The following is a 25,999-nucleotide window of genomic DNA, read 5'->3' on the forward strand; positions in this document are numbered from 1 at the left end:
CAAAAACAATAATGAGAAAGATTTATTACCTGGCTTGAGGATTCTCCAACTTATTTCACCTTCTTTCTTGGACCCATGCTCCTCGCTAGCGTCCCGCCGGTGGCGGTGGTTGATGTGGTGTTCGTGCTTAACCGGGTCTCCTTGCAATGGTGGTGGTGGAGGTGGCGGTGTTTTGGTGATTCTGTTGGTGGTGGTGGCGGTGGTGTGGTGGTTGTAATGGTGGTGGTTGTAGTGGTGGTTGGTTGGGAGGTTGGAGTGAGGTGAGAGAGAATAGTGAGTGTGAGTGAGAGTGAGAGTGAAGGGGTGGTATAATTACGAGTAGTTTAGGAATGTAGTGAGTAAAATACGGACGATTTTTAGTATTATACGGGCGGTAAATAGTAATCCCATTAATTATAATGAGAGTGCAGAGTGAAGGGGTGGTATAATTAAGAGTAGTTTAGGAATGTAGTGAGCAAAATACGGACGATTTTTAAGTATTATACGGGCAGTAAATAGTAATCCCATTAATTATAAGCCTGGTGTGTGTACTTTTGCATACATATGTACTTGTCAACCACTGTTTGCAGGTACAATAAAGTACTTGCAAGTAGAGGTGTTAATTCAGTTCAACAGTTCAGTTATGGTTATAACTAAACAGTTCAGTTCATATCAATTCAGTTTGTACCAGTTAAAATAATTAACAGTTCAGTTCATATCAATTCAGTTTGTACCAGTTAAAATGATTAACAGTTCATTTCAGTTGACAAACTTTTCAGTTCAGTTTAATTCAGTTTTTTTTCCTTTCCATTTTCAGTTCAGTTCAGTTGCAATTTAAACCAGTTTTATCCAAACAGTTAAACCAACCAACGGTTGAATCCATAGCAGTTAAAATATGTTGCGGTTATTTTCAGTTTCGTTTCAGTTTATTTCAGTTATTGACAAAAAATCACATAACTTCGGCAATAATCGCATCGGTTCGGGTAGAAATTAATCACATTCTTGTATTTGTTCGGGAAAATTGAGCTCCATGTCGGGTCTTGGACATGTGTTTTTTCGGGTCCAATTAAAAATTAATGCAACAAATAAGTGTTGTCGGCACTTCCGCAATTGCCTCGAAAAAAATAGTTGTACTTCATAAAAACGTGATGAAAGTGACATCGGTAAATGTGTATTTTATTACTGATATATTCAATGGTTTGGAATAAGACAAATTTATATAAGTCGATATTCAAACTTTTAGTTGTATGCAAATCATATCATATTTGGTTTAAAAAGGACGTTTCATATCAGTATAAATTCTTATAAACTTCCTCAAAAGACGAGTTAAATATTTTTAAAAAGCTAATTATATTAATGTCTTACTTTAACTATAAGGCTTACTATAGTCTATAACTATACTAGTCATTGAGCTATATGCATCTGAAAACTAAAAACATATAATCGACGTAAAATAAGTTAATAGTGGACTAGTTCAAGGTATCTATGTGAATCGATAAGTTAAATCGGGACAACAATATTCCATTTAAGTTAATCGTTAGTTATATTCAATCTGGAAACTCATGTATCTTAGTCAAACTAAAAGAAATTGATGTTAATTAGATGAATGTATCAACATAAGTCGGTAAAGTAATTGAAACTCAAAACATTTACTTAAATTGAAACATGTTGTTATTAGAATGAGTGTATCAATGTAAGTCGATAAACTAATTCAAGATAATAACAGTATTCTACTTAAGTTAATCATCTTTAAGTTGAATTCATTTTAGAACCGAAATAATATAGTTCAGTTGCAACAAATGTAGAACAATGTAACTCAGTAGATTGGTTCAATATAACAATACTCCATTTAAGTTAACCGTCTCTAAATTAAATTCATATTGAACCTCAAAACATCCACTTTAACAGTTCCTAAGTTTAATTCAAGATAATAATAGTACTTTACTTAAGTTAATCATCTTTAAGTTTAATTCATTTCAAAACTCAAACCATCTAATTGACTTGAAACAAGTAGTTAATTGTTCGTAGTACATCGTATTAAACCTTATTGCTTATTAATAAGATCCTGATATGAGCGCAAAATTCGTATATGTAGTATACTATAAGGTCTATTACCGACTTGTTATAACTTATACACTTAAGTGAATACAATTAAATTATTATATATCTGAGTAATTATTAGGTAAGATTAATGTACCGATGTAAGTTGATAAGGTAATTGAAGAATCCAAAACACCATTTAGTTCATTTTCTCTACGTGGATTTCATTTCACAATAATAAACATCTAATCGAACTGAAACAATTCCTTCTTTAGATAAGATAAATGTATTAATGTTAGCAGATAAGCTGGTTCAAGATAAAAATACTCAATTTAATTTATCTGTCTTTATGTGAAGTATATTTCGAAATTAAAAAATCTTATTGAACTGAAGCTAAGTAAGTTGTAATTCGCGTAAGATCAATGTATCAATGTTAGTAATAAACTTATTCGAGATAACAATACTCCATTTAAAGTAATCACCATAAATCAATGATCATTTCAAAACTTTGAACATCTACTTGAATTGAAAGAAGTTATTATTGGATTAAACAAATGTATGAACGAAACTCGAATGACTATTGTAAAATAACAATACTTCATTTAATAAGCTAATAGTCTTTAAGTTATATTCATTCCGAAACTCAAAACATCTACTTGAATTGAAAAAAAATATTATTAGATCAGATCAACGCATCAAATGTAAGTTAATAAAATAAAATAAAGAAACAAAAATTAAAGTTAATTGTCATAAAGGTAACTTAACGTTAGAATTTAAATTAAATTGAAAATAGTTGTTATTATAATAGATCAAATGTATTAATTTTATTAATAACAATAGTATGCAACAATATAAGTGATAGTAATAAAGATAATTATAATAGTATTAGTCATAATAATAATAAGAAGTAGTAATAATAATAATAGTCGTAGTGGTCTTAATAATAATAATAATAATAATAATAATAATAATAATAATAATAATAATAATAATAATAATAATAATAATAATAATAATAATAATATACTAGGATAGTTTGTCTTCTTAAGGCAAAATCCAAAACCAACTAATGTGCAAAATCCAAACCGTTAGATCATCACATTCAAAGGCACACAAAAGAACAGAACAAAGCACATGGATCATAGATATTAGCCATTGGATATAAACCATAAAACAAGCTGAACCATTAGATCATCATTTAATCTCTCAAGTTCTTCACCATCTCTCTCCTTCAAAGTGATCAAACCCATCTCTCACCCAAAACCCTACTAAAACTCCCACTCTTTTCCTCTTTCTCTCATTGCTCCTCCCTCCATCTTCGTTTTCGGCTCACTCCGCCGAAATCCGACCACCACGACACTGGCCGTCACCGCTAGCACGCCTCCCTAGTCCCTATGTCGCTGCTCTCTCTTTCTCTTACTCCTATCGCACCCCCACATCCCGCCACCATCGCCGTATCTTTACTTCTTTATTAGATCTGAGACTTTTGGTTGTTTTTCTTAGATTTTGGGATCTAATTTGAGTGGTTTGATTCAAGATTTTTGTATTTCTCATTTTTGTTTGTCCCACTTTTGGTAAAATAAATCATTTGTATTTGTTTTAGAAGAGAAAATTTAGTTTTCCATAAGAGAGAGTAGGTAGGTTCGATTTCTAGGAATTTTCGCTTGTTTAGTTTGATTTTTTTTTGTCCTTGTTTTGCTTTATATTATATCATTAGTAATTACTTTGGTCCTTGTTTTGCTCTATAATCTATAATCAACAAAAACCAAGCTCTGGGCAGCAACGAGACAAAGTGCACGAGAGAAAGAGGACAAAGGAAGCAGCGTGACAGGTTGTGGTGGTCGATTACCGGCGGTGGTCAAAGGCAGGCGGCGATAGGTGCACAGATGGTGCGCCAAAAGTACTCGGTGGTGCTGTGTTGTGGCGATTTCGAGTAAAGAAAATGAAGATGAAGTTTCAATTTTTACTGATTTTGTTGTGAATTTGGGAGGGATTTCCATGGCTATTTATAGCCAAACTCAGGGGACACAAGGTCACAGAAGAAGAGGAGATGAGTGGTGGATTGGGTCCTTGGGCAGCAAGGTGTCTTTGGGCATTAATGGTTTAGGAAAATCTCCAAGAAGAGAGGAGAAGAAAGAAGAAAACAGGGGAAAGAGGGGTGTCGTGGTTTTGGGCGGGAAAATACTTTTCATTTTCTTTGTTTTTTTTTTTTTTTTTTTTTGCAAACTTTACACTAATTTATCACTTGTTGTTAATTTTATTAATCTTATTTCCTACATGTAACTTACTAATAGTTTGGTTTATTTAGAAGCTCAAAATAATTCAAAGCTGAACTTACTTAACTAAATAATTATTAAACAAAAAATTAACTTTCTTCATTACATTATGTTTAAAGTTTTATGCGCCTATAAGTACGTATCAAGTTATTGAGGTTGAGAGGGACAGTTGATAGCATACACTTATGGCTTTGTTACGAGGTAGTAGATAGAAATCGTGTTCATGTAAATGTGTAATATCTCTTGTTCTTAGGAAGATCCTATCGAATTAAAGAAAAAGTTATGAAAGAAACAAAATTATAATTAAATAAACTTATCACCGAAATAAAGTTATATCTCATATGTGTAAAAGTTTGATGGATTTGAAATACCAATGTACCACGAAATAAAGTTATATTGTCATAAATTTATATATTAATAATAATAATATCATGATAAATTTACTTGTGAGAGTACTTGTACAAAATTATCATGATAAAATTTTATAAATTGGAGTACTATCATGAATTTGGGTAATATCTAAATTCAGTTGGGTACAGTTAAAAATTAGTTTAAAGCAGTCTTAGTTTAAATCAGTTTCAGTTCAGTTCTGTTTCGGTTTCAGTTCAAAGCAGTTCAGTTAATTCAGTTCAGTTCAGTCAGTTGATCGATCAACTTTCAGTTTTTAACAGTTATTTTCAGTTACAATTTGTTTCAGTTCAGTTGCAGTTCAGTTTTGGTTTTTCATTTGCAGTTTATTTCAGTTCAATATTTTTCAGTTGAATTCAGTTCCAATTACTCTCAATTCACTTTAAATTTCAATTATTTCAGTTCAACCAGCAGTTTATTAACCAAACTAACAGCTCTACTTGCAAGGGCTATCTGCGAAACAAGTAAATGGAGACAAGTAGGACACTATTTGTATCATGATGGCCACATAACTATTGCTTCTGTATTTGCAAGTCCTATAGGTGTCAAGTGTAATGTTGTAGTTTTTTTTTTTACAATAAATCGGTTTTGGGAACCCCAACTGATTTGTTTTAAAATTAGTGTGATATGTTTTTTTTGTTTTTGAGGTATAGTGTGACATGTCTTAAATATTAGTTATTAAAAAGACACAGGTTATTTATAATAGAAAGTAAATTAAAATGTGAACCCTCATTTCTTCATCCACTCCCCTTCTGCGCCACCCCTAACGACCCGCCCTCATTTGACCAACCCCCCCCCCCCCAATTCCTGATTACTTAGGTTAACTTCATTAACTTAATGTGGCATGTTATTGATTACTTAGTTTAACTTTATTAAGTTAATGTCACAAGTTATTGATTACTTACGTTTACTTTATTAGGTTAATATCACAATTTTTTTTACTAATTAGGTTTAACTCTTTTTTTGCTAGTAACATAGGTTATTTCATTTAGTAACCATAATTTATAAATAATAATGGTTAGCACGTAAAATATAGTTATTTAATTGTTAGATGCATGACACTTAAAAGGTATGCCTAAATTATAGTTGTGGAGTTGTGGAGGTTAAGTTATTGAGTATTTAGGTTTAATTTACGTAAATTGTTGAGTAACACAATAACATAATGTTTGTAGCCATGATTACGTCCAAGATCTTTATTTATGCATGAACCTAACAAGGTTTAAGCAAATTTGAACATTAAGTTCAGTTATTGTTAATATCAGTCAATTTAATGGTATACGTAATTACTCTTATTGAAATCATTAGATTGGAGAAATATTAATTATATTTACTTTTTGTGATTAATTTAGGCAAAGCCTCATCCAGTTTCCAGTAAGAGATTATTCGGGCTTTAATCAAAGGATAAGATAAATCAGCCCAGAAAGAAGAGACGCTCGTATATTTTATTAAAACTTAAATTTCATTGGAACAGATCTGTTATTTTCGTTATTTAAACAAATATGTAATTTTTCATGCTATGAACTCTACGTAATTTATTTTTGCATTCTAATTGTCTTCATGCCGTAGCAGCATTACTTGTTTAATGGGTAATGTCATGTTAGGGGGCGTTTGGTTGGGGTGTTGTGGAAAGGATAAGTGAATTAGGGAACTTGATTCTCTTACTTGTTTGTTTGCTCAAATCAATGAATCTCTTTACCCTCTCCTTACCCCCAAAGTCATCTACTTTCATTCCCCCCCCCCCCCCCCCAAAGGTTTCACTTACCCTTTCTTTGACTCATAATTGACCATGTCTTTGACCACCCAACCACCACTTGAACCAACCACTAAACCACATCTGACCACACAACCACCACCACCTGCACACCCTACCACCACAACTCAACACCTCCACCCCAACACACCCTACCACCAGAAACTAGTCGCCGACGCCGTAGAGAAGGGGAGGGAGAAAACGACGGTGCAGGGGAGGGGGTGAACCCGACAGCGAGGTGCATGGGAGGGGAGGAGGTGAACGCGATGGCTCAGGGGAGGGAGGGGGAACACGTGACGGCTCAGGGGAGGAAGGGGGAACACGCGACGACTCATGGGAGGAACAGGGAACACGCGACGACGGGAAGTGGAGGGGGTGATGAGGTGGCGTTACTGGGGTGGGGAGGCGGCGGGGGAACAGTAAAAGAGGAAGGAGCGGTGGTGCTATGGTGGGAGAAGGATAAGAAGAGGAAGAAAGAGGATTGACATCATACTAACCACGCACACACCACTCTAAATCTAAGGGATTTGATTTTCTTTGCCCTTGTATGCCTTTCTTGATTCCATTCCCTTTACCCCATAGCAACTAAACACCCCCTTAATTTATGTGTATGATGTCATTGCTTATTTCATGTTAACAAAATATAAATATAAAATGCAGGCAATCAAAAACTGAAAGCCACCTCATTACCCAGCTTTTGCCAAGTTATAGTTGTGCCTAGGTTATCACCTCATTATAATTACCCTGCTTTTTCTGAACATCTCTTTCTCACTTTTTGGATTGTTAAAATCACCGTTTTATCCTAGATATTGGATTGCCTATCCAATATCTAATATAGGTTTATCATTCCTCTGCACATATCATGGACGATTATTCTAGACAAACAACTTATCGTAATTGTCAGTTAATAACCCACCCAACTCGTGTCAACGAAAGTAACCTAACCTTCAAGCGGGCTTCATTCAAGACAAGTTTTCCAATGGCTACTAAGAAGGAGATAGTGCAAATTAGTAGGGGCACAAGTTCGTTTGGTGAGAAGGTGTGCACGATGAACATTAAGCACTATGTTATGAACATAAAAGCCAATATTAATGAACATATACTAACAAAGATGTATATATGTTCATTTGGCTTGTTAGCTATGTACATGTGTTCATTTGACTTGTTATTCATATACATTTGGCTTATTAGTCATGTGCATATGCGCACCTTTGTCACCATACGAATTTGTGCACCATCTATGGATTGAGGGGATAGGATCTCCAAAAGGTTTACCTAGTAAATAGGAGACTATAGGTCATTAATAATACCAAGATCAGGTTCTGGATTTGAGATTACTTTCTGGACATGGGATGGACCCTTATTCAAAGGTAATTGAAAAAGGTGAGCTGGAACATGATGATTGAGATGTGCATTAAAGTGTCGAGGTGGTACAGAGGCAACAGCAGCGAGATTGTTAAATCTCACACCTCTAAATGATGGTTGATGCGGAGGTTCAGCAGAGGAGAAGGTTTGGGGAAGGCGATTCTATGAGTAACAACACAGCAAGAACGACTGTAAAAAGACACTGATTCATGGCAATCAAAGGAATGGTTGCAACTCAAGGTAAAAAAGAAAAGCAAAATTAGAAGTAAAATTTGGGAAGAAAAGGTAGGAGCTCGTATCTTGTCCAAATTTTGTTGTATGAGTAAGATAAGAACTCAGGTCTTGATCTCATAGAAGAGGGGCTTAGCGAGATGATGATTCGCACGTTTTACCAGATGTTTCCACTTGTATAATCCCTATTGAAATTGGATCCACTCTATAGATAAACATCAAAGAAAAGGCACTTACAAATTACAATTAGTAAGTGGCAGTTTGTTTGACACCGATTGAGTGTATTGACTATTTTTGGGGGGGGGGGGGGGGGGGGAGACCAAAAAGTTAGGTGTCATTTAGATACAAATTAAAATCAGTGTGTCAAAGATGTAGCTAAATTCAGGATTAGGAGTCTTAACCCAGCCAATTAAGAGCATTTTTCTCGTCTTTGATAAACAATAGATATGCTGAAACTAAATACTTTATGATGATACTGTTAATATAAACCTATAAGGAGAAGCTACCAAATTAAAATCTGATATATTCCTAATTTCACATTTCAATGACAATCTTTATTAATTTAGTGAAAACAACTTTCCAAATAATTCTCTACATTTCAGGGAAATAACCAAAGCACCCTCAGTTGCTTCTCAAGAGCATTTTTTTTAATCTATAATTTAGTACAAGGATGTTATAGAGCCTGCACTATCTGAAGGCTCAGCCAACACTTGACTCTACCATGCCCCAAATGAGGGTGAAGTCTCCACTGAGACAACACTTGACTCTACACCCCAAGAGTTGTTTGGCCAGATTGGAAATATCAGTCCTATCACATTGGAAATCCTTCGCTTTTGACGTTTTAATAAGAACGATATTTACTTCAAGAATTAACCTATAACCGCAACATCTCAAACAAGCTAGGATGAACCATAGCTTTTCCTATTCGGCTGTTTTCCTGCACAATACACATGAGGCATTGATGACATTAACGATAGAAGCATAGAGGAGAGATACATGTTTAGAAAATTCAACTAAGAAATATATATAGCATTTAGATTATACACATGGGAGGGGTCCAAATCTACCTAAAAAAAACCTTCTATTCCCACAAACATGGAAAAGTGCCATGATCACTTCTATCAAGAACAATTTTGCACACATAATTTTCAATTTTATTTCCATCAAATAGCTTTACAGCAATATAATGTACATATGCCTTACCACTGTGTAAAAGATGATACCAGGGTACAAGCATTTCCCTCATCTTTTCACAAAATCTCATATAAATCCTTCTTCCAAACAGGTGAAAAAAGGCATGCCTCCTGTTGAAAGTACTTTCGAGTTTCCAATATGCCGACTGAGACTTGCTAATTATTTCCATTTGGACCCACTGCCACGAAACCGAGAAGAAATATTCCACATGGTATCACCTGGCTGAGATGTAACTGTGGATGGCAAAGAAGATTTGGCGGCGATCTTTGGTTTCATAAATGGATTTTGTTTCCCCTTGCCCATCCCATTTGCAAGCAACCAACGAGAACCAGATTGCTGCTGTGCAACACTACCCCACAGCTTTTTCTTACCAGGCTCGCTTTTAATACCTGAAATATGCACCTCACTTATTTTGTACTGCGGTATTAAGTCCTGTTCCTGAGCTTTCTCTTCCTCGGGCTCCAGCTTCTTCTCCTCTTCAGCAACGGAATCTAGATCATCTCCGTCACTGTTTTCTATTGCCGCAGCAACCGTGCTGTATATCTTTGGTTTCGGAGGAATAAAAACCCTTTCCACTTGAATCAGAGCAAGCATCGGTGTGCCAACTGGCTCATAGTTTCTGAAAGGATCTCGAAGTTGGACCATCAAGGCAACAGTAAAATTGTTGCCCAACAAACCACACCTCCTTCCAGAACCTTTTCCCTGCTTCTTTTCTCCCTTCTTACCCAGAAAATTCAAATCTGTGCTTTTAGCATGATGGGCAGCTAGAAGCTTTGAGGTCCTATCACTTAGTCGCTCTTCTTCGTCAATTTCACCAGAATCCAGCTTCATCCATTCATCCAATGTTAAAGATAAACCCATCATTCCATCATCGCCATCAATCCCAGAGTCCTTAAGGTCCAATAGCTGCAATCCTGCAGCCCCCTCCAAACCCATAGAACCAGTGGAAATTCTACATTTTCCTTCAAAGGCTGAGAATTCCCCAATAGACTGTGCACTGATGTTTGAATGAGCCTCCTCATCTGACATGCCAGACTGTACTCTCAAGCCCTCAATTGATAATGCTTCAATCTTCTCCATGGCCAATGGTGCTAAATCTTCTAAAGATACATACTCTGAGTCAACCTCATCAGATGAAAAGCTTGAACTGTATTTCTTTGATTTTCGGCCAGAAAAAGCTTCTTTAGCTCGTTTCTTTCCAGCAGCTGTAACGTGTCCATCTTCTGGCTTGTCTTGAAGTAGATTTTGACTAAAAGCACGGAGAGGCAGAGAAACAAAATAGTTAATAAAAGAAAGCTATATAACAGAAACCAGCTAAAGCCAAATGAAACAATAGAAGCCTAAACCTTTCAAAATCTTCTAAACGAGGTGCAGCTTCCCAAGCTATTTGTTGCATGGTTCTTCCTGTGATATCTTCCAAAGGCATCAACTTATTGGCTTGCATTGACAACTTTTCGAGTCCTACTGAAGCCAAGTGTTGTAATACATCCATTACCCCAGATCCCAACTCAGCAGGAACCACAACTGGATTAGAGACCTGCATGATTAGGCTTCCACCACTCTTGGCATCCGCGAAAAGGTTAGGGTTCATGGATCGCAAAAATCCTCCAGTCTTCGTTTGAGTAAATGGACCTAAACCTTCTCCAAGAGAAGGTAACTGCTGAGGTTTTTCCGGAGGGAGATCAATAGGACTGCCAAAGCCAATTCTAGCATTTGGTGGAGAGCTCTCAAAAGCCATATCGTCCAAGCCCCATTCTTGCATAAGTTCTTGTGTTTCCAAGTCTTCCATCACTTTAGCCCTAATCTTTGGATATTCATTCTGATCAACTGCTAAGAAATCAGAATCCTCATAATACTCCTCCCACCCAGATATAGAGGGAGCATCATAGTCATAATCTGCCAAATCCTCTTCATCAATACCAAAACCAAATAACGAACAACCACTAGTCGCTGCTTCTTTCTCAAATTCTCTTAAAAGACGCTCTCTAGGGGACTCAGGCTCTGCTTCAGAATCAATGGAGAAGGAGGAATCTTCTGCACCAAGCATGCTTAGAAACTCATCAGCAACAGTGTCTGCGACGTCATCCAAACTAACTGAAGGCATCATCATGTTTGGTTTATCCTCATTCTGGTCTTCCTGATCACTTGATTCACTTTTGGCCTCTGGGGTGTCTAATCCTTCTTTCTCAAGCTCGGCAACATTGCTCAAAACTGACTCCAGATCTTCTAAGAGTGATTCTTTGGTGCACATATTTGTTTCTGCAGTCTCACAATCATGTATTGCAACTTCATCACTTTTGGCCTCTTGGGTGTCTAATCCTTCTTTCTCAAGCTCGGCAACATTGCTCAAAACTGACTCCAGATCTTCTAAGAGTGATTCTTTGGTGCACATATTTGTTTCTGCAGTCTCACAATCATGTATTGCAACCTCATCTCTTTTGAAGTCAGCTTCTTCTTGACTAAAAACTCCAGCATCACTGCAAAATACCGGACGATCATAGCTCAATACTTCTTGATCACCACCAACCTTTGTCCCATCCTCAACCAATGTCGACTTCTCATCCAAAGATTCTGTCCCCTTCTCTATAAATGAAAATTCCAAGTTCTCATCATTCGACATACTTTCCTGATATGGATCTGGAGGGCAGTGAGATGATTTTAGAGGCTTGCCATTGTGTGAAGGGACTTCAATTTCACACTTATCCTCGACCAAGGAGTCTGAGTTTTCCTGGTCAAACTTTTGATACAGCGTATTTACAGAACTAGATAAATCAGACATTCTTATAGGTGGAACCTCGTGGAGAACTTTTACATCATCCATAGAATGAGATGTTGTAGATGACTTCAGATTTGCAGGAAGGCTTCCAGCACGTCGCATCAATCCCTTCCCATCACCCTGATTAGATTTGGCAAAACTCTTTGTCGTCGCCTTCGAGTCCAAAAGTTGAAGCACATTCTTGTTATTAGGAGCAGCACCATCCCCTAAAACCAAATATCCAAAACTAACATTCATGATACCGCCTTTCGCCTCACCTGATAGCTTAAAGCTTGTTGTCCATGTTGCAGAACTCTTCTCATCCTCCAACTCCTCCAACGTAAGTGGAAGCAACCTTGTGAGATCAACACGGTGTTTTCCTATATCAAGCTTTGGGTTCCCATAAACTGCGGCATAAAGCAAGAAATGCTTAGCTTCGTACTTGGCAGAATGGTGTGGGCCGCTCCTACTGCCGTAAACTGAACAAGTATGAGTTAGTTTCTCCTCGAATTCAGCTACTCCTTCAATCACCTTGATTGGTCTTGTGACTACTTCTCCATCCCTCCTCTTCCAGTGAACACAAATGTTACTGTCATTGAATTTAGAGGGCAGCCCTTCTATTGTGTGGACTTCAAGACTGAAGCAACAATTAAATCTTCGATTTCTGACATGGGAAAAAGCCTTCAAAGGTTTCCAACTCCAAAATGACTTTTTATCCTTAGTTGACTGCCCATCACTGCTATGCTTTGAAATTGGATTGGGCATCAATACATTAGTTTTATCAACGGATTCGGGCACAGTTTTAGCTGAAGAAGAGGAGCTTTTTGACGGACTTCTGTCCAAATAGAGAGCCTTGCTGATACTTTCAACATCATTTAACAACTTCCCTTTACTTGAATCATTATTTCTCTTGAATCGGGCAGCATCTTTAGTCGTCATCACTCTCAAGTCAACAAACTGACAACATGAAAAAATCAAATAAATTAGTACACACCAAAACACAACTAAGAATTACGAAGCTAAGCCACGTTTCGCATGGAGCTAATAATACGAAATTTCGCTGTATTATACTCCCTCCGCTCCCAAATAATTGTAGTATTAATCGACTTTATTTGTTCCACAAACTTGTCAATTCAGAATATTATATTAAAATTAAATTCTAAACAACCTTATAACACCAAGACTCATTACTATTTCGAGACATGACAAGTATGTGTAAAATTCCTTGTTGTGTGTCGCGGACCAGGCTGGCAAAGAATCCCCATTAGAAGCATTTGTCCCCTTTATTTTTCGCTCATGTATTGACCCTAGTTGCATGAAGCTTGAAGTTTCTTCTTTGCAAACAACAAAAAAAAGTGACAACCATCTTAAAGACAAAAGATTAGACACAATCTCTTATCTTCAGTAGCAATACCAGCAATCTTGCATGATAATGATCCATGCAACCCATGATAATGCATGATAGCCATCTTAAAAGAGGCTCATGTAACTATTGACATTAAGAAGAATACAGATAGTGATAGTATAGAATATTTTGTGGATATATTTTGTAGATAGATATGTTATCTTTGATAGGTTTCCTAATACAATTAGGACTATCATTAGGTTGTACACTATAAATATTGATCAATAGCAGTGACTCCAATCAGGATTTTCACTGAATCTAGCATGGTATAAGAGCTTTAGGTTTTTAGATATAGCTTCCACAAAAAACATAAAATTTTAAGTTGTTTCCTTTCATCCTCGGACGTACGCCGCCCATTGAAAGCTTCCGCCACTCTTAGCCCTATCATGCGCCAAACTAGCTCCACCACATCATGACCAATGACGCACAACCCACCAAGCCCTCTAATCCTGCATACCACCACCCCCCCTCCGTCAATAATATAAAGAATTTCATCCCTTTAGACATTCAGCTATCTCAAAAACAGCATGTGAAAGCAATTCATTTTGATATACTATATCCACCACATATGTTGTTTTCCTAATCTCATGCGTATCCGAGCAACGCATCTGTTGCACTAAAAGGCTTTATGGAGGGACAGTTCATCAAACTGTTACAGGGGTTGTTGAGCGAAGATGTTGGCTTGTTTTTCAGCTTAAAGTTAGTAGCTTTGATATTTAGGGACCTTAGTCTCCGACTTTTGGCTCATAAGATCTGGCTCACAGCATAAGATATAACATATTGCATAAAGGTGGCATACGTAAACATGGAGCTCATATATGTTGAATTTTTAAGTAGCGACAGCTTTTAGTTCTGCATAAAGGGAATATATGTGCAGCAACCAGCTGTGCAGCCAGCGCCAAGCAAATCAAATAAACAGCAGCAAGTGATTGTTGACAAGGGAAGCAGTGTGCTAGAAACTTAAAACTATCTGTCCGATTTGGTCCTTAGTAGCAGCAACATTATAAAGGATCTGCAGAAGCATAATAAAACAAATTCTGATCCTCAACAACAATACCACCAAAAGGACCAAATCAAATGCACAAGTCTAGATTCTAGAATCAACTAAAGTTTCACCTTGCATTTAGATTATCAAGTTACCTTTTCAACTTTCAAGTACACTGGACAAAATCAAATGTATTGCTTAACTTGGTTCCTTTTGCTACAAACGATAGGCAATTAGTCGACTTTCATCTTAATGGTGTACTATACTCTATCACTTCTCCAATCCCCATCATAAAGGCCTGTGTCGCGGCGTTGTCAACACTATGGCTTCTGCAATAACAAGTTACAGCTAATTGTTTCAATATAGACCTACTTGTTCCATCAACCACCAGCATTTTGATTAAAAACAGTGAGCTGTTTGCCAAGCTGAACCCTTTGCACTTTTGACCCATCAAAACTAATAATTTTCCTTCCTCTAAACCAATTTAACTTCTTTTTTTTTTTTTTGCTTATTTCTAATTCAGAATCTAAATTATTGCACATTGTCTTAACAACTACTACTTCCTGTATGAGTTATAACACCAAAATAAAGGCACTGGGATTATATTAGATATATTTGATGTCAAATACTTTCTTTGTTTTTAGCTTCCTGTAAACTAAACTTTACTGAGAAATGGTCACCTACCAAAAAATCGATGGTGGACCCACAAATTTTATTCATATTGGGTCCTCAAATAATACACATACTCGTTCAAAAAAATACCAAATGAAAGAAAAAAATATATATCAATTTATTCAATGACGGAAAAAAAATATTTCCGCACCAAATTCAGACCCAAAGTTTAACACCCATATGACGAAATAATTTCCATTTTTAATCAATTAATAAACCTAAAAAGCAATTGAAAAAGAAAAACAATTAGCAAGAAAGCAAATATAAATTCTTATTCTAAAGATAGAAAAACGGAATCAATAGAAAAAGCAAAAAATAAAGAAACAGGGAACCTGAAGTTTAAAGGCGATGTTGCATCGTTTCAGCTTTGTTGTTCTTCCGCCATTAGATCTTCATGAAAGGTGCAGAAATTAAGAGAGGATGATAGATTTGAGGTGAAACAATGAAATTAAAAAATGGGTTTTAGTAGGTAAAACGAAAGGAATTTTGGGTTTTCAGACAAAGAAGCTATTGTAATGTTTATGCGTCGGAAAATGACAAAAAGAGGAGAGAGAAAATAAGGGGGAGGGGAGAGAGAAAGTTTGGGATTTGAAAATTGAAAAATTGAAAAATTGAAAAATTGAAAATGTTTTGTTGACTGGTTTTCAGTAGGGACAGGCTGACCCTGAAATAAGGAAGTTGGATTTGCAATCTGTAAAATGAATAATGTCTGTATAATGGCTCCTATTTAAATATAATAAATTAAAATGAATATTTATGATCAGTGCCTCAGTGGTATTATTATAAATTACACTACGTTAAAATTTAGATATGATTCAGATCCAGGGGGTAGAATTTAATAGAGTCACGCATAGTAGCATGGCGACTCCAGTATTCAGTTCTCCATCGAACAAATGTAAACCTCTAGCTAAGGATTAAAGGATGTTTTCCTTTCTAGGTGACAATCAAGTCATTTGGATCGGATTATTGTAATGATTTGATTCTAGATCTTTAAATTGGCATAATTTTGATAATAAGCATTCTAAATATAAGAAACTATATACAGGATAGTATAATTTCGTGTGAAATTCCAGTCGTTTTAGATGTAGAAAATCATATGTATGTGTGATTAATTTTGTCGACAATTTCGATCACTAAGGACATCAATGTTTCATTAGAGAGCATATATGAGAAAAAAGTGAGTTTGAGAGCACCTACATTGGGGTTCCCCATTTGTAAAAAACTAAAAATATGAACTTTCCCACCAATAGAGATATGTTATTCATAATGAAAAAAATGGGGAACACCAATAAATAGGAAACCATCCAATAATGGTGGCCGATGGTGCGTTGCCACGTGGAAGACAAATTATGGGTAGGGTATGGAAAGTAGGAGATAGAAAAGGAGGTGGGGTATGGAAAAGTAGGAGACAGAAAGTAAATGGGGAGGTTAATGAATGAAGGTGTGGAATTGTGAAATGAGAAGGGTAGGTGATAAAGTTAGTGGAAAGTGATGTGAACGAATGAGATGAAGAGAGAGAAGTTATGGGGATATTAATGAATGTTGATGGTCTGAGGTGCCCATTTATGCTTTTTTTTCCGTCAAGTCCTCAACTTGTTAGATAAGTTTCAGCAAAAATAAGTTGAATAACATTAATTTAAGTTCAGCAAAAATAAGTTCAATAATTGAAAAGACATAAAAAAATTATATTTAACAAAAATAAGTTCAACAAAAATAAGTTTTAACAAAAAAAAAAAGGTTAAGTTGAGCAAAATTAAGTTAAGTGTAACAAAGAATAATTTAAATTCAACAAACATAAGTCAAATTCATCATGTTGAGTAGAATAAAGCCTTAGAGCACCCACAATGGCAAGCTACAAGTAGTTGTAGCTTTGTATGCCACATCATATTTCCAAACTACAACATTCCTAAGCTACAACTTCTCCCATTGGAAAACTACAACTACTTGTAGTTTTTATAGGTCCCACATGATGTCATAACTCCAATTATATATAGAGAAAGTGTATTGGAAAGTAATATACTCCCTCCGGTTTTTTTTATTTGCTACATTTGTGTTTAGCCAATAAATTATGAGATGTCATTTTCATTCTTTTTTAGTGTATTTTTTGACCCTTTTAGCATTAAATAGGGTGGGAAAAGGGGAAAAAGTGGTACTTTTTGGTGGAAAAGGAGGAGAAACAAATATAATACTATTATTTTTTGGTGGGCCAAGCCTCCTAATAAGGAAATGTAGCAAATAAAAAAGAACAACCCTTTTTGAAAAATGCAGCAAATAAAAAAAAAAGCAGAGGGAGTATGAAAGAGAAAGGTGAATATGTAAATGAATAGAGTTAAATATCGTCCCTCAGTGGACGCGGTAATTACATCTAAGAAAGCATTGATTTGCCAAAAAAGTAGGGGAATTTGATTCAAAGGCACCAACTTTTGGTGGATTTTCCTGCAATTTTGCATGTTTACCAGGTGTGTCCTTGTTCGTATATAACGAATGTGTCCAGATTCAGCGAATTCTGGAATAAATACTATAAACCATCAACCATCATCAAGTTTTGATTTTGATCAAGATCAAATACAAGCACAGTAGAGTAGAAAATAAGAAATTACTCAAATAGTCAAATAACTACAATCTCATACTCCATACAATAACAATACTCCGATGAAGCTACTGCAAAGTAAATAAAGTAGCATCTCATTTTGACATGTGGGCACTTACCTATGCAAAAAGAAAAGGATTAATCTTTTATTAAACAATAACAGTTTAGTAATTCTTCTAGCCAAAGATGTAGGGACATCGAATACAGCTTGTACATGTCATGTAAATCATAAACAAAAAGCAAAAGCAGATCAGAACCTAAAATCCCATAACAGAGAACAAACTACCCCTACAATTGTGTTCAGCTGAAGTCATCAAAATTCTCAGCACCCCATATATATGTCATACCATGTCTCCTTATGAAATTAGCCTACATGATATGAAACTGTAAAAAAGAAAAATTAATGTCAAATATTACAGCCACAGGAGTAACTATGCAAAATTTGTTTATATCATCGAAAGATAATTCAAAAGCTCAAAAGTGGCAACAAAGTCCAATCTCAAGATCTGAATGTGAGCTTCCATCATCTGACTCACCACCCTGGGGATCTATTGTTCCCTCAGACTTTGCTGACAAACCATACAACCGTCTTCTAAATTCTCTTCGAGCAGTCTTTTCATCTAGTTTCATTTCCTTAAAACTTTGCTCAAATTTTGCTTCATCTTCCGGTGAGAAGAAGGATACCTCCATTTTCCCAAGGTCTTTGTACATCTTCTCAATTTTGGCTTTCCACAGAAGGCCCATCTCTGTGTCCATTTTATGATATGGTGTCTTCAATAGATACTCATCAATCCCACCAGCCTTGTCAATGCAACGTAGGGCATGTGTTGTCACATGGACACGAATGTGGCGGTCCAGAACATAGCTGAAGAGTCGTTTCTCTTGCACATTAGGCTTCCAAGTTCTCCGTGTCCTATTAGTCCCAAAAGACAAGATTATTAGTAACTGTGCTGTTAGATTGTGCTCTGCACAAGTTAAACCACAAAAAAAGAATCCTGTAAACTAAGATTCTACATGTCTTGAAATGACAATTAACATGCATTCAGCAACCGCAACATAAAACATGTTGGCGTAATTGAGCGATTGAGAAGTTGCCAAACCAGAACAATATATATTTCTCAGCCTCGATCCAAGTATAATTATGTATACTCATTACTGGATAAAACAAGAAATTAACTAAAGCACAGTACAAAGTTACCGAGTTGTCTTAAAGGGAACCAATAATTTTACTTAGGTAGCGTATGTAGATTGTCTACATCATCAGAGAGTAAAAGATTCTGGAATCTAGTAAACCTTAACTGAGTCAAAAGATTACGGGGGTGTTTGGCAATTAGAGTTTTAGAGCAAAAATAGAGTTTTCAGAGTTTTGGTTTGGTAAAAATAGAGTTTTATATAGAGTTTTGGAATAAAAACTCTCAAAATGAAAAAGCTCCAAATAGGAGCTTTTTCTTTAGAGGATTAGGTAAAAATATATTCAATGACTTCTTTGCCTTTCATAATAATATTATACATATGTATTAAAATATCTATAAATGTCATTTCACACAAAAACAAATGTCAATAAGCTTTTAGCAATCATTTAATTGTTACCAAACACATTTACAAAAGAAAGTTCTCAAATCAGCAGTCAAATCTACTGAACAAAAAGTTTAAAGCTCTAACAGCAAACTCTAAACTCTAACAGCTAAACTCTAAACTCTATTTGCCAAACAGGGCCTATGGCCCAGCAACGTCCTAGATTTCCTAAACCTTGGGTTAACCTTTCATTTAGTATAAATTTCCAACTCAAGGAACATCACAATTCTAGAAATTTGGTGTTCGGACTTCATTTGAGTCATTAAGATTACAGGAATCAAAAGCATGACAGTTGTACCCTACTATAAAAAAAACACATTAGCACAAATCACAATCAAAAGAATAATCTGGTCATTACAATGTTGCAGTATACATACCCTACTGTTTTCTCAAAGGTTTTGTAGAGCAAGCATTGCTAAGACATGAATCTTTGTGCTTTGATCATTTAGTATACACTTACGAGTAGACGGAGATTTTTTGAAATCAAACTAAGGGCTGGAGGTGTGTCTCGTCAGTGATGACTATCATAGCATTAAAGTCAAGCAACAGTCATAGGTCTAATGGCCATTAGATTTAAAAGTACGCTGTCCTATGGAAGTTTCCAGGAATGATTGAAATAATGCCAGAATAAAATTTATGGTGATTTCATATGGCAATGTTTATGTTGATGAGAAAATATAATTGCGAATTAGAAATTGAAAGGCCAGAAATGTGCAGTGTAATTTGAGAATAAAGAACTGTGAAGAAAGCGATATTAAAAAAGATAGTGATCCCGACGGGTCAAAGTGTGTTCTGGACGAATGAGAGGCATAGTAAGCTTCAAACTACCTGTTACCAAGAGGACGAGTTCTACGGTTTAATTCAGAAAATGAAAGAGAATTGGGCTGAGGGTGAAACAAATTCAGAACCATGACAGTGAGTAAAAGTAGAAGCTAGAGGACAGCTTCTGAGAGAGAGTGTGCTAATGCAAGTGAAACATCATTTGTTAAAAATCTCATAATGATGGTCGATGGAGTAGGATATAAAAAGTGAGCCAACAGTCAAATTTTTTTGCTCGATCCAGTTTCTAGTGGGTTAATTGGTGCAGAAATACGACTTCCAAAGGAGAAACTAGGCAGAGAAACTATCAATATAGACGCGCAGAGATCTCCAAAAATGATCAATCAATGATGCTTTCTGATACAACTATTGATAAAAAAAATAAGATGAATCTAGTGGAACCTTCTAAGAATTCTGAGTGAACAACAAAAGATTAATGTCAATTTCATTTAACTCTTGACAAGAATTGTTCCTTCAGACTCCATTTGGTTGGAGAAATTGAATAATTAAATTGAAAAAAGGAGGATAGATGGGAATTGGGATGGAAGAAAGAGAAAGGTGGAGACTAGGGAGGATAATGTCGCTTCCCTTCCTTTAAGAGGAACATGCCTTCTACCCTCGGAAGAACTAAATTCCCCCATTAAAAAAACTATTTTCCACTTTTTACAAACCAAACAAGGAAAAAGTGAAAACTATTTTTCCAGGAGAACATTCCCTGCCCAACCAAATATTGTCTAAATGTCTAGAGCCATAACAATCTTGTCACTAGGATAGTATCTCTCCATCAAACAGATAATGACCTACAGAGCTTTCACTAGTACTAAAGAGTATAAAGGATGAGTATGATGCAACCAACATTTATTGGCATTGTGGCAAGAGGGAAAGATGATTGGGTGTTTTTTATCTCAAGGGGAGAATTCAATCTTGGAGTGCGTTTACTAATTATACCAACCTCCAAAGATGTGTCTTTCTTTATCTTCTCAAACCAAGTAAATTCCTCCGGAAGCACTGACATCCATACTAGATATTGATGCCATTCATTGGTCATTAGGGGTAGCCAAAAACATCCAGGTCAAAATGTGGCTTTTAAAATTACATTCCAAATTAGTGGATGCTCCAAAGGGAACCACAATGTCATACCCATAAAGAATTTTATTAGGCACATGAAATCCAATCCTTTCTGTGTGGCTAAGGCTCCGTTTGGTAGGGTGTAAAATATTTTCCATAAAAATGAATTTTCCTTTTCATTTCATTTTCCGTTGTTTGGTTTGATAAGGGGTGTAAAACAAGATTTCCATCAAGGGAGTTTTAGGTGAAAATCATTTTCCTTTCAAAAAGAAGGGAAAACATATTTTCCTCCCTCTTCCTTAGCAATCTTTTACTATCCTCTTATCCATCCTCTCCCTTCCCCTTCCAATTTTCTCTTTTCCATAACTTTTTTTACATTGAACCAAACAAAGGAAAATTAGCTTTGCATTTGAATTTTCCATTGTAAAATGTTTTACATGAAAAATCATTTTACATTGAAAATGTTTTACATCCAACCAAACGGAGCCTAAGTGGCACTGTAAGTCTGTAACAGATGCCTAATATGAAATTCCTATCATGTTTAGCTATATAAGACATCCTTCTTTATAAAAAAATGAAAAATTGACTTCCAAAATGTATCCTGATGCTTAAAAATTGTTTAAATCTCCCATTCCTTTCTAGTTTAGACCTCAAATAGCCGTGCTAGATAGTCAGATGGAGTATCTAACATGACTGTTTGGAGCTACAAAAGAGCTCTTGGGTTGGCCATTACTTAATTGTATAGGCAAGTTGGCTGGAGCATCCTTAAAAGTTGAAACAACACCCTCCTCAATGATTCGGTCTATAGGTGCTCCTATCACTTTAATTGATACCTTTGCACCATTTATAAATTAAATCATAAATTCATAATCTATTACACCCTTTCTTTCATCATACACGAAATCCGTGCTTCTCAAAGACAAACTTCTCATATATAAAGGCCCTTAAAATTATTTATGACTCTAGAGAAGCCTGCAAAAAGGAAGGATAAGTCAATTGGGAGACAAAACGACCATTAATTTAGTCAAGTACATTGACAAAGTTATATAATCAGACCATTATTTTCGTATCAAAAATTTCCTTTACAACAAAATTCTGCCACATATTCTAAGATATTCCTGTAGCCAAAATTCATCCAGAGAAAGAGTGGATAATTTAACTAAGAAACTATTCTTGAAATACAAGACCCTCACCGGGATTCTTAAAAATAATACAACTATACCACTGACTATCAAACCCAGATGAGGAATTAGCTTGTCGGTTAATATATGTGATTCATAGCTCAAAGACTTGAGCTTTTTGTCATTAGCAGTTAGGCCACTATTTTGTGAAGGGGAGGCACTCCCTTGGTGTCTTTCTAATCTATCTTTTGTAATCCTTTTGCATATGTGTGTGTCTGTGTGTGTGATTCCCAACAAATCTTCACCCACCTTTCTTCTGAAGGAGACTAAAGCACAATAGAAAAATGGTCTGCTGGAGCCTGTGCAGAAACAGCACAAGACAAACCTTTGACTTGGCCTAATAGTTCTAAAATATACAAGGCAGTTGTTGTGTGAAAATCATGACACCACTTTCAGGTCAAAAAAGGGATCAGTAAATAAATTTTTTGGCTAGAGGTAATAAATAAACAAAGTTGGGATATTACATTGAGCAATTTACCTAGTAAATATTTTCCCAATCAAAAGATTAACTGAAACAGACTATTCAGAATTGCAAGAGATGGGAATAACCGAATAACCTCATGCATGCTTGCATTCTCATTGATTAAGTATAGGCATAGCTCTAGTGAGTGATACTAAGTTAATGTTCCAAGGAGAACATCAAGTAGATTGAGAATGAACTAAGTATATGAGAAAACATCATAACAAGCAACAACTAATTGTGTAAGTTTTGTTGCTTTTCTCTTTCCTATTGCTACTTAGCACATACCCCTCCCAAATAACCAAAAATCACAATAGGGTCAGAATACATAGCTACCACATTTAAGTCAAAGACAATATGTCTAAGACATAGTGCACAAATTTTCAATTCGTTTAGTTAATTCAATTCCTGATTAGTCATCCACATGGTATTTAGAGCATCTATTGATTCCGGATATCTACCACATTTAAGTCAAAGATGACATAAGGCTAAGAAATGCTGCACAACATTTCAGTTTATTTAGTTGATGCAACTTCTGATAAGTCATCCACATGGCAATTACTACTCAGAGCATCTATAAGATTCAAACCAATAACAAGAAGACCCTAAGCATATGGTACACATTGCTCCGACTCTTCATTTTACTTCAAGCACCCAAGTGCAATACTCAACATAGTGACATGAGAAAGGACACTTCACACTTCCATTTGGATGAACGAAGTGCGAAATATTTGGCCAAATGATAGAGTTAACATTTCAGCCAAATATATACATCCAACAATAGTAGCTAAATGAGGGTAACATGCAGCATAGCATAAAACATGCAAAAAGAAAGATATCCAAGCAATGTCCAACACATAGAAATTTGAGGAGTGGGGATATAGTTCAAAAAACGTACTTATTTCCTCCATCTTCACTAACTTGGTTCCCGTACTGAATATGGCGACCAGCAAAAAGTCCTCGCTTAGCACGACCCATTACAACCTTATTATTCGGTATATACTTCGTTAAACCCTCTTTTACACCCCTTGTAATATTATCTTCTCCAACTTTCTTCAGAATCTTTTTCATTGTTTCCTTTGACCTGAACGCCATTTCCTCCACTACAACGTCAAATATCACAAATCAGTCTTTACATTTAAGATGCACCATAACAAAAATTAACCCCAAAACAATGAAAAAAACAAAAATAAAAACTAAAGCTCCTTGAAGAATCACATCCTCCTTTGTCTAATAATTCTCATATATATCTAAAACCTACTAAATAATCTGAAAACAAAAAAGGCTAAATAAAACAATGAATAGAATGACATGTTGCCAATTTATCAAGTAGTAATAAAGAGAATTTCCATCTAATTACTGTTAATAACCGACACAATCAGATAAAAAGATAATATTCCTAGAAATTTGAAAGCCCTAACCCGGAAAAATTAATATATGATGGCTAAATTTGTTTACAACTACTGATCATTCCACGCAATTTTTCTCGAGGGAAGAACAGTAAAGTCAGTAATTGTCAAATAATCAAATTGGATAATGAGATAAAAAGGGCGATTAAACAAACAATTGATATAACTAGAATATCAAATTCTCAAATATAGTAGTTAGCTAGAAAGTAAACCACTAATAATGCAGTATTACCTCAAAGAAGGGAGAAGAACAGAAAAAAGATGATGCTGGTTGCCGTGAGAAGAAAGACGAAGAGATGGTGTCACAGTGCCTCGGTGGTGCAATGGAGTTGGAGAAACTCTAGGCAACCAACACTTTTGAGTCCACAAAAGACTCCAATAGGGATAATATTGTCATTTCAATCATTCAATGTCATGAATTTTTAATTCTCTATTATACAATAGCACTTCCCTTACCAAGGATGTCTTGGCATAGTGGTTAAGATTGAAGTGTTGTGAACAATATATCACAGGTTTGAATCCCCCTTCCCTTTCTTTGTACTTTGTACTGCCTTCGTGGCTCATATGGATAAAAAAAAAACAATAGCACTTCCTCTCTTCAAAAATATTGCAACAATTTTTTTTAAGTTATTCTTTAATAGTAACTCCGATAATGAGCTATAATATCTTACAATCCGTCTTGCATGGATCTGGTTCACACTAAAAATAGTGTGGACCAGGCCCAGGCACGTGACCGGTTAAGAAGTATTCACTTATATATTATATCAAAAATAGATACACTATATCAAAAATAGATACACTATATGATACATAGGTACACTATATCAAAAATAGATACACTATATCGTAACTACGTACATTATATCATACAGAGGTACACTATATCATAACTAGGTACACTATATCCTATAGGAACACTATATCATAACTAGGTACACTATATCCTATAGGAAAATATTTACTTAAACGCATTACAGAAACATACATTATATCAAAAATAGATACACTATATCAAAAATAGGTACACTATATCATTTTAACATACACTATATCATTTTAACATACACTATATTATTTTAACATATACTATATCATTTTAACATACACTATCCTAAACTCACGTGATATGGATCAGGTGCACACTAATTAGTGTGCACCGGGTTCATATTAGTTTTTTTAAATATCTTATAGCTTAACTTGCCATATCAACTTTTAAAGTAACATTGATTTTTAGTTGCATAGTTTTTCAATAAAGCTACAACACCTTGTTGCTTGTATGGGTCCGTCTAACATGTCAATCAATATTTTATACATAAATTCTTGAAAAAAGCAGTCTCACATTAGCAAACGTGAGGTCAACTAATGTCATGCTAACAGTATAATTAATTAAGCGGTTGAACCTATTAGTTATGCTAGTAAAAATCATCACATTCCCCACTCGATTTATATTTTCTATCTCTTATGTCAATCCTTATTTCTCTCTCCTATGTCAATCCTTATTTCTCTCTCCTATGCCCATCTCTTCTACAACTCTCATTCTCTCTCCTCTACCCCTCCCGTTTCTCTCTCCTCCGCACTGTCATTTCCCTTTCATTCACCCAACTTTCAGATCTCTATAAAGCCTACATCTCTTTCTTTTCTTTTCTTTTTCGAACATTTGAAACTTTTAACTAACGTCCTTTTTCGCCTTTTTTTCAATCTTGATGATGAAAATTTAATGATGCTTTTCTCCCGCTTAATCAACGACAGTGTAGCATCACATTCAAGTAAGGATATTATTAAATTCTCCTAAATAAAAGTATATTCTTAATTCTCAAAGCTCATTGTTTTCCTCGAT

General features: G+C 35.4%; 2 protein-coding genes across 2 annotated transcripts; both read right to left on the reverse strand.

Moving 5' to 3' along the window:
* Nucleotides 1-9,042: 9,042 nt before the first annotated feature.
* On the reverse strand, nt 9,043-15,685 carry LOC104907415 (hypothetical protein). Its single transcript, XM_010696341.4, has 3 exons — nt 15,393-15,685; nt 10,590-12,955; nt 9,043-10,492 (listed from the first exon to the last, which is right to left on the reverse strand). Exons 2-3 carry the CDS (start codon nt 12,935-12,937, stop codon nt 9,403-9,405), a joined length of 3,438 nt encoding a protein of 1,145 aa, XP_010694643.2. The 5' UTR covers nt 12,938-12,955; nt 15,393-15,685; the 3' UTR covers nt 9,043-9,402.
* A 2,087-nt stretch (nt 15,686-17,772) lies between these two features.
* On the reverse strand, nt 17,773-24,553 carry LOC104907414 (uncharacterized). The gene is made up of 3 exons (XM_010696340.3): nt 24,395-24,553; nt 23,652-23,856; nt 17,773-18,563 (listed from the first exon to the last, which is right to left on the reverse strand). Exons 2-3 carry the CDS (start codon nt 23,846-23,848, stop codon nt 18,125-18,127), a joined length of 636 nt encoding a protein of 211 aa, XP_010694642.2. The 5' UTR covers nt 23,849-23,856; nt 24,395-24,553; the 3' UTR covers nt 17,773-18,124.
* Between the last annotated feature and the right edge of the window lie 1,446 nt (nt 24,554-25,999).

This window comes from Beta vulgaris, chromosome 4 (genome assembly GCF_026745355.1).
Source record: "Beta vulgaris subsp. vulgaris cultivar EL10 chromosome 4, EL10.2, whole genome shotgun sequence".
Taxonomy (NCBI): Eukaryota; Viridiplantae; Streptophyta; class Magnoliopsida; order Caryophyllales; family Amaranthaceae; genus Beta; species Beta vulgaris.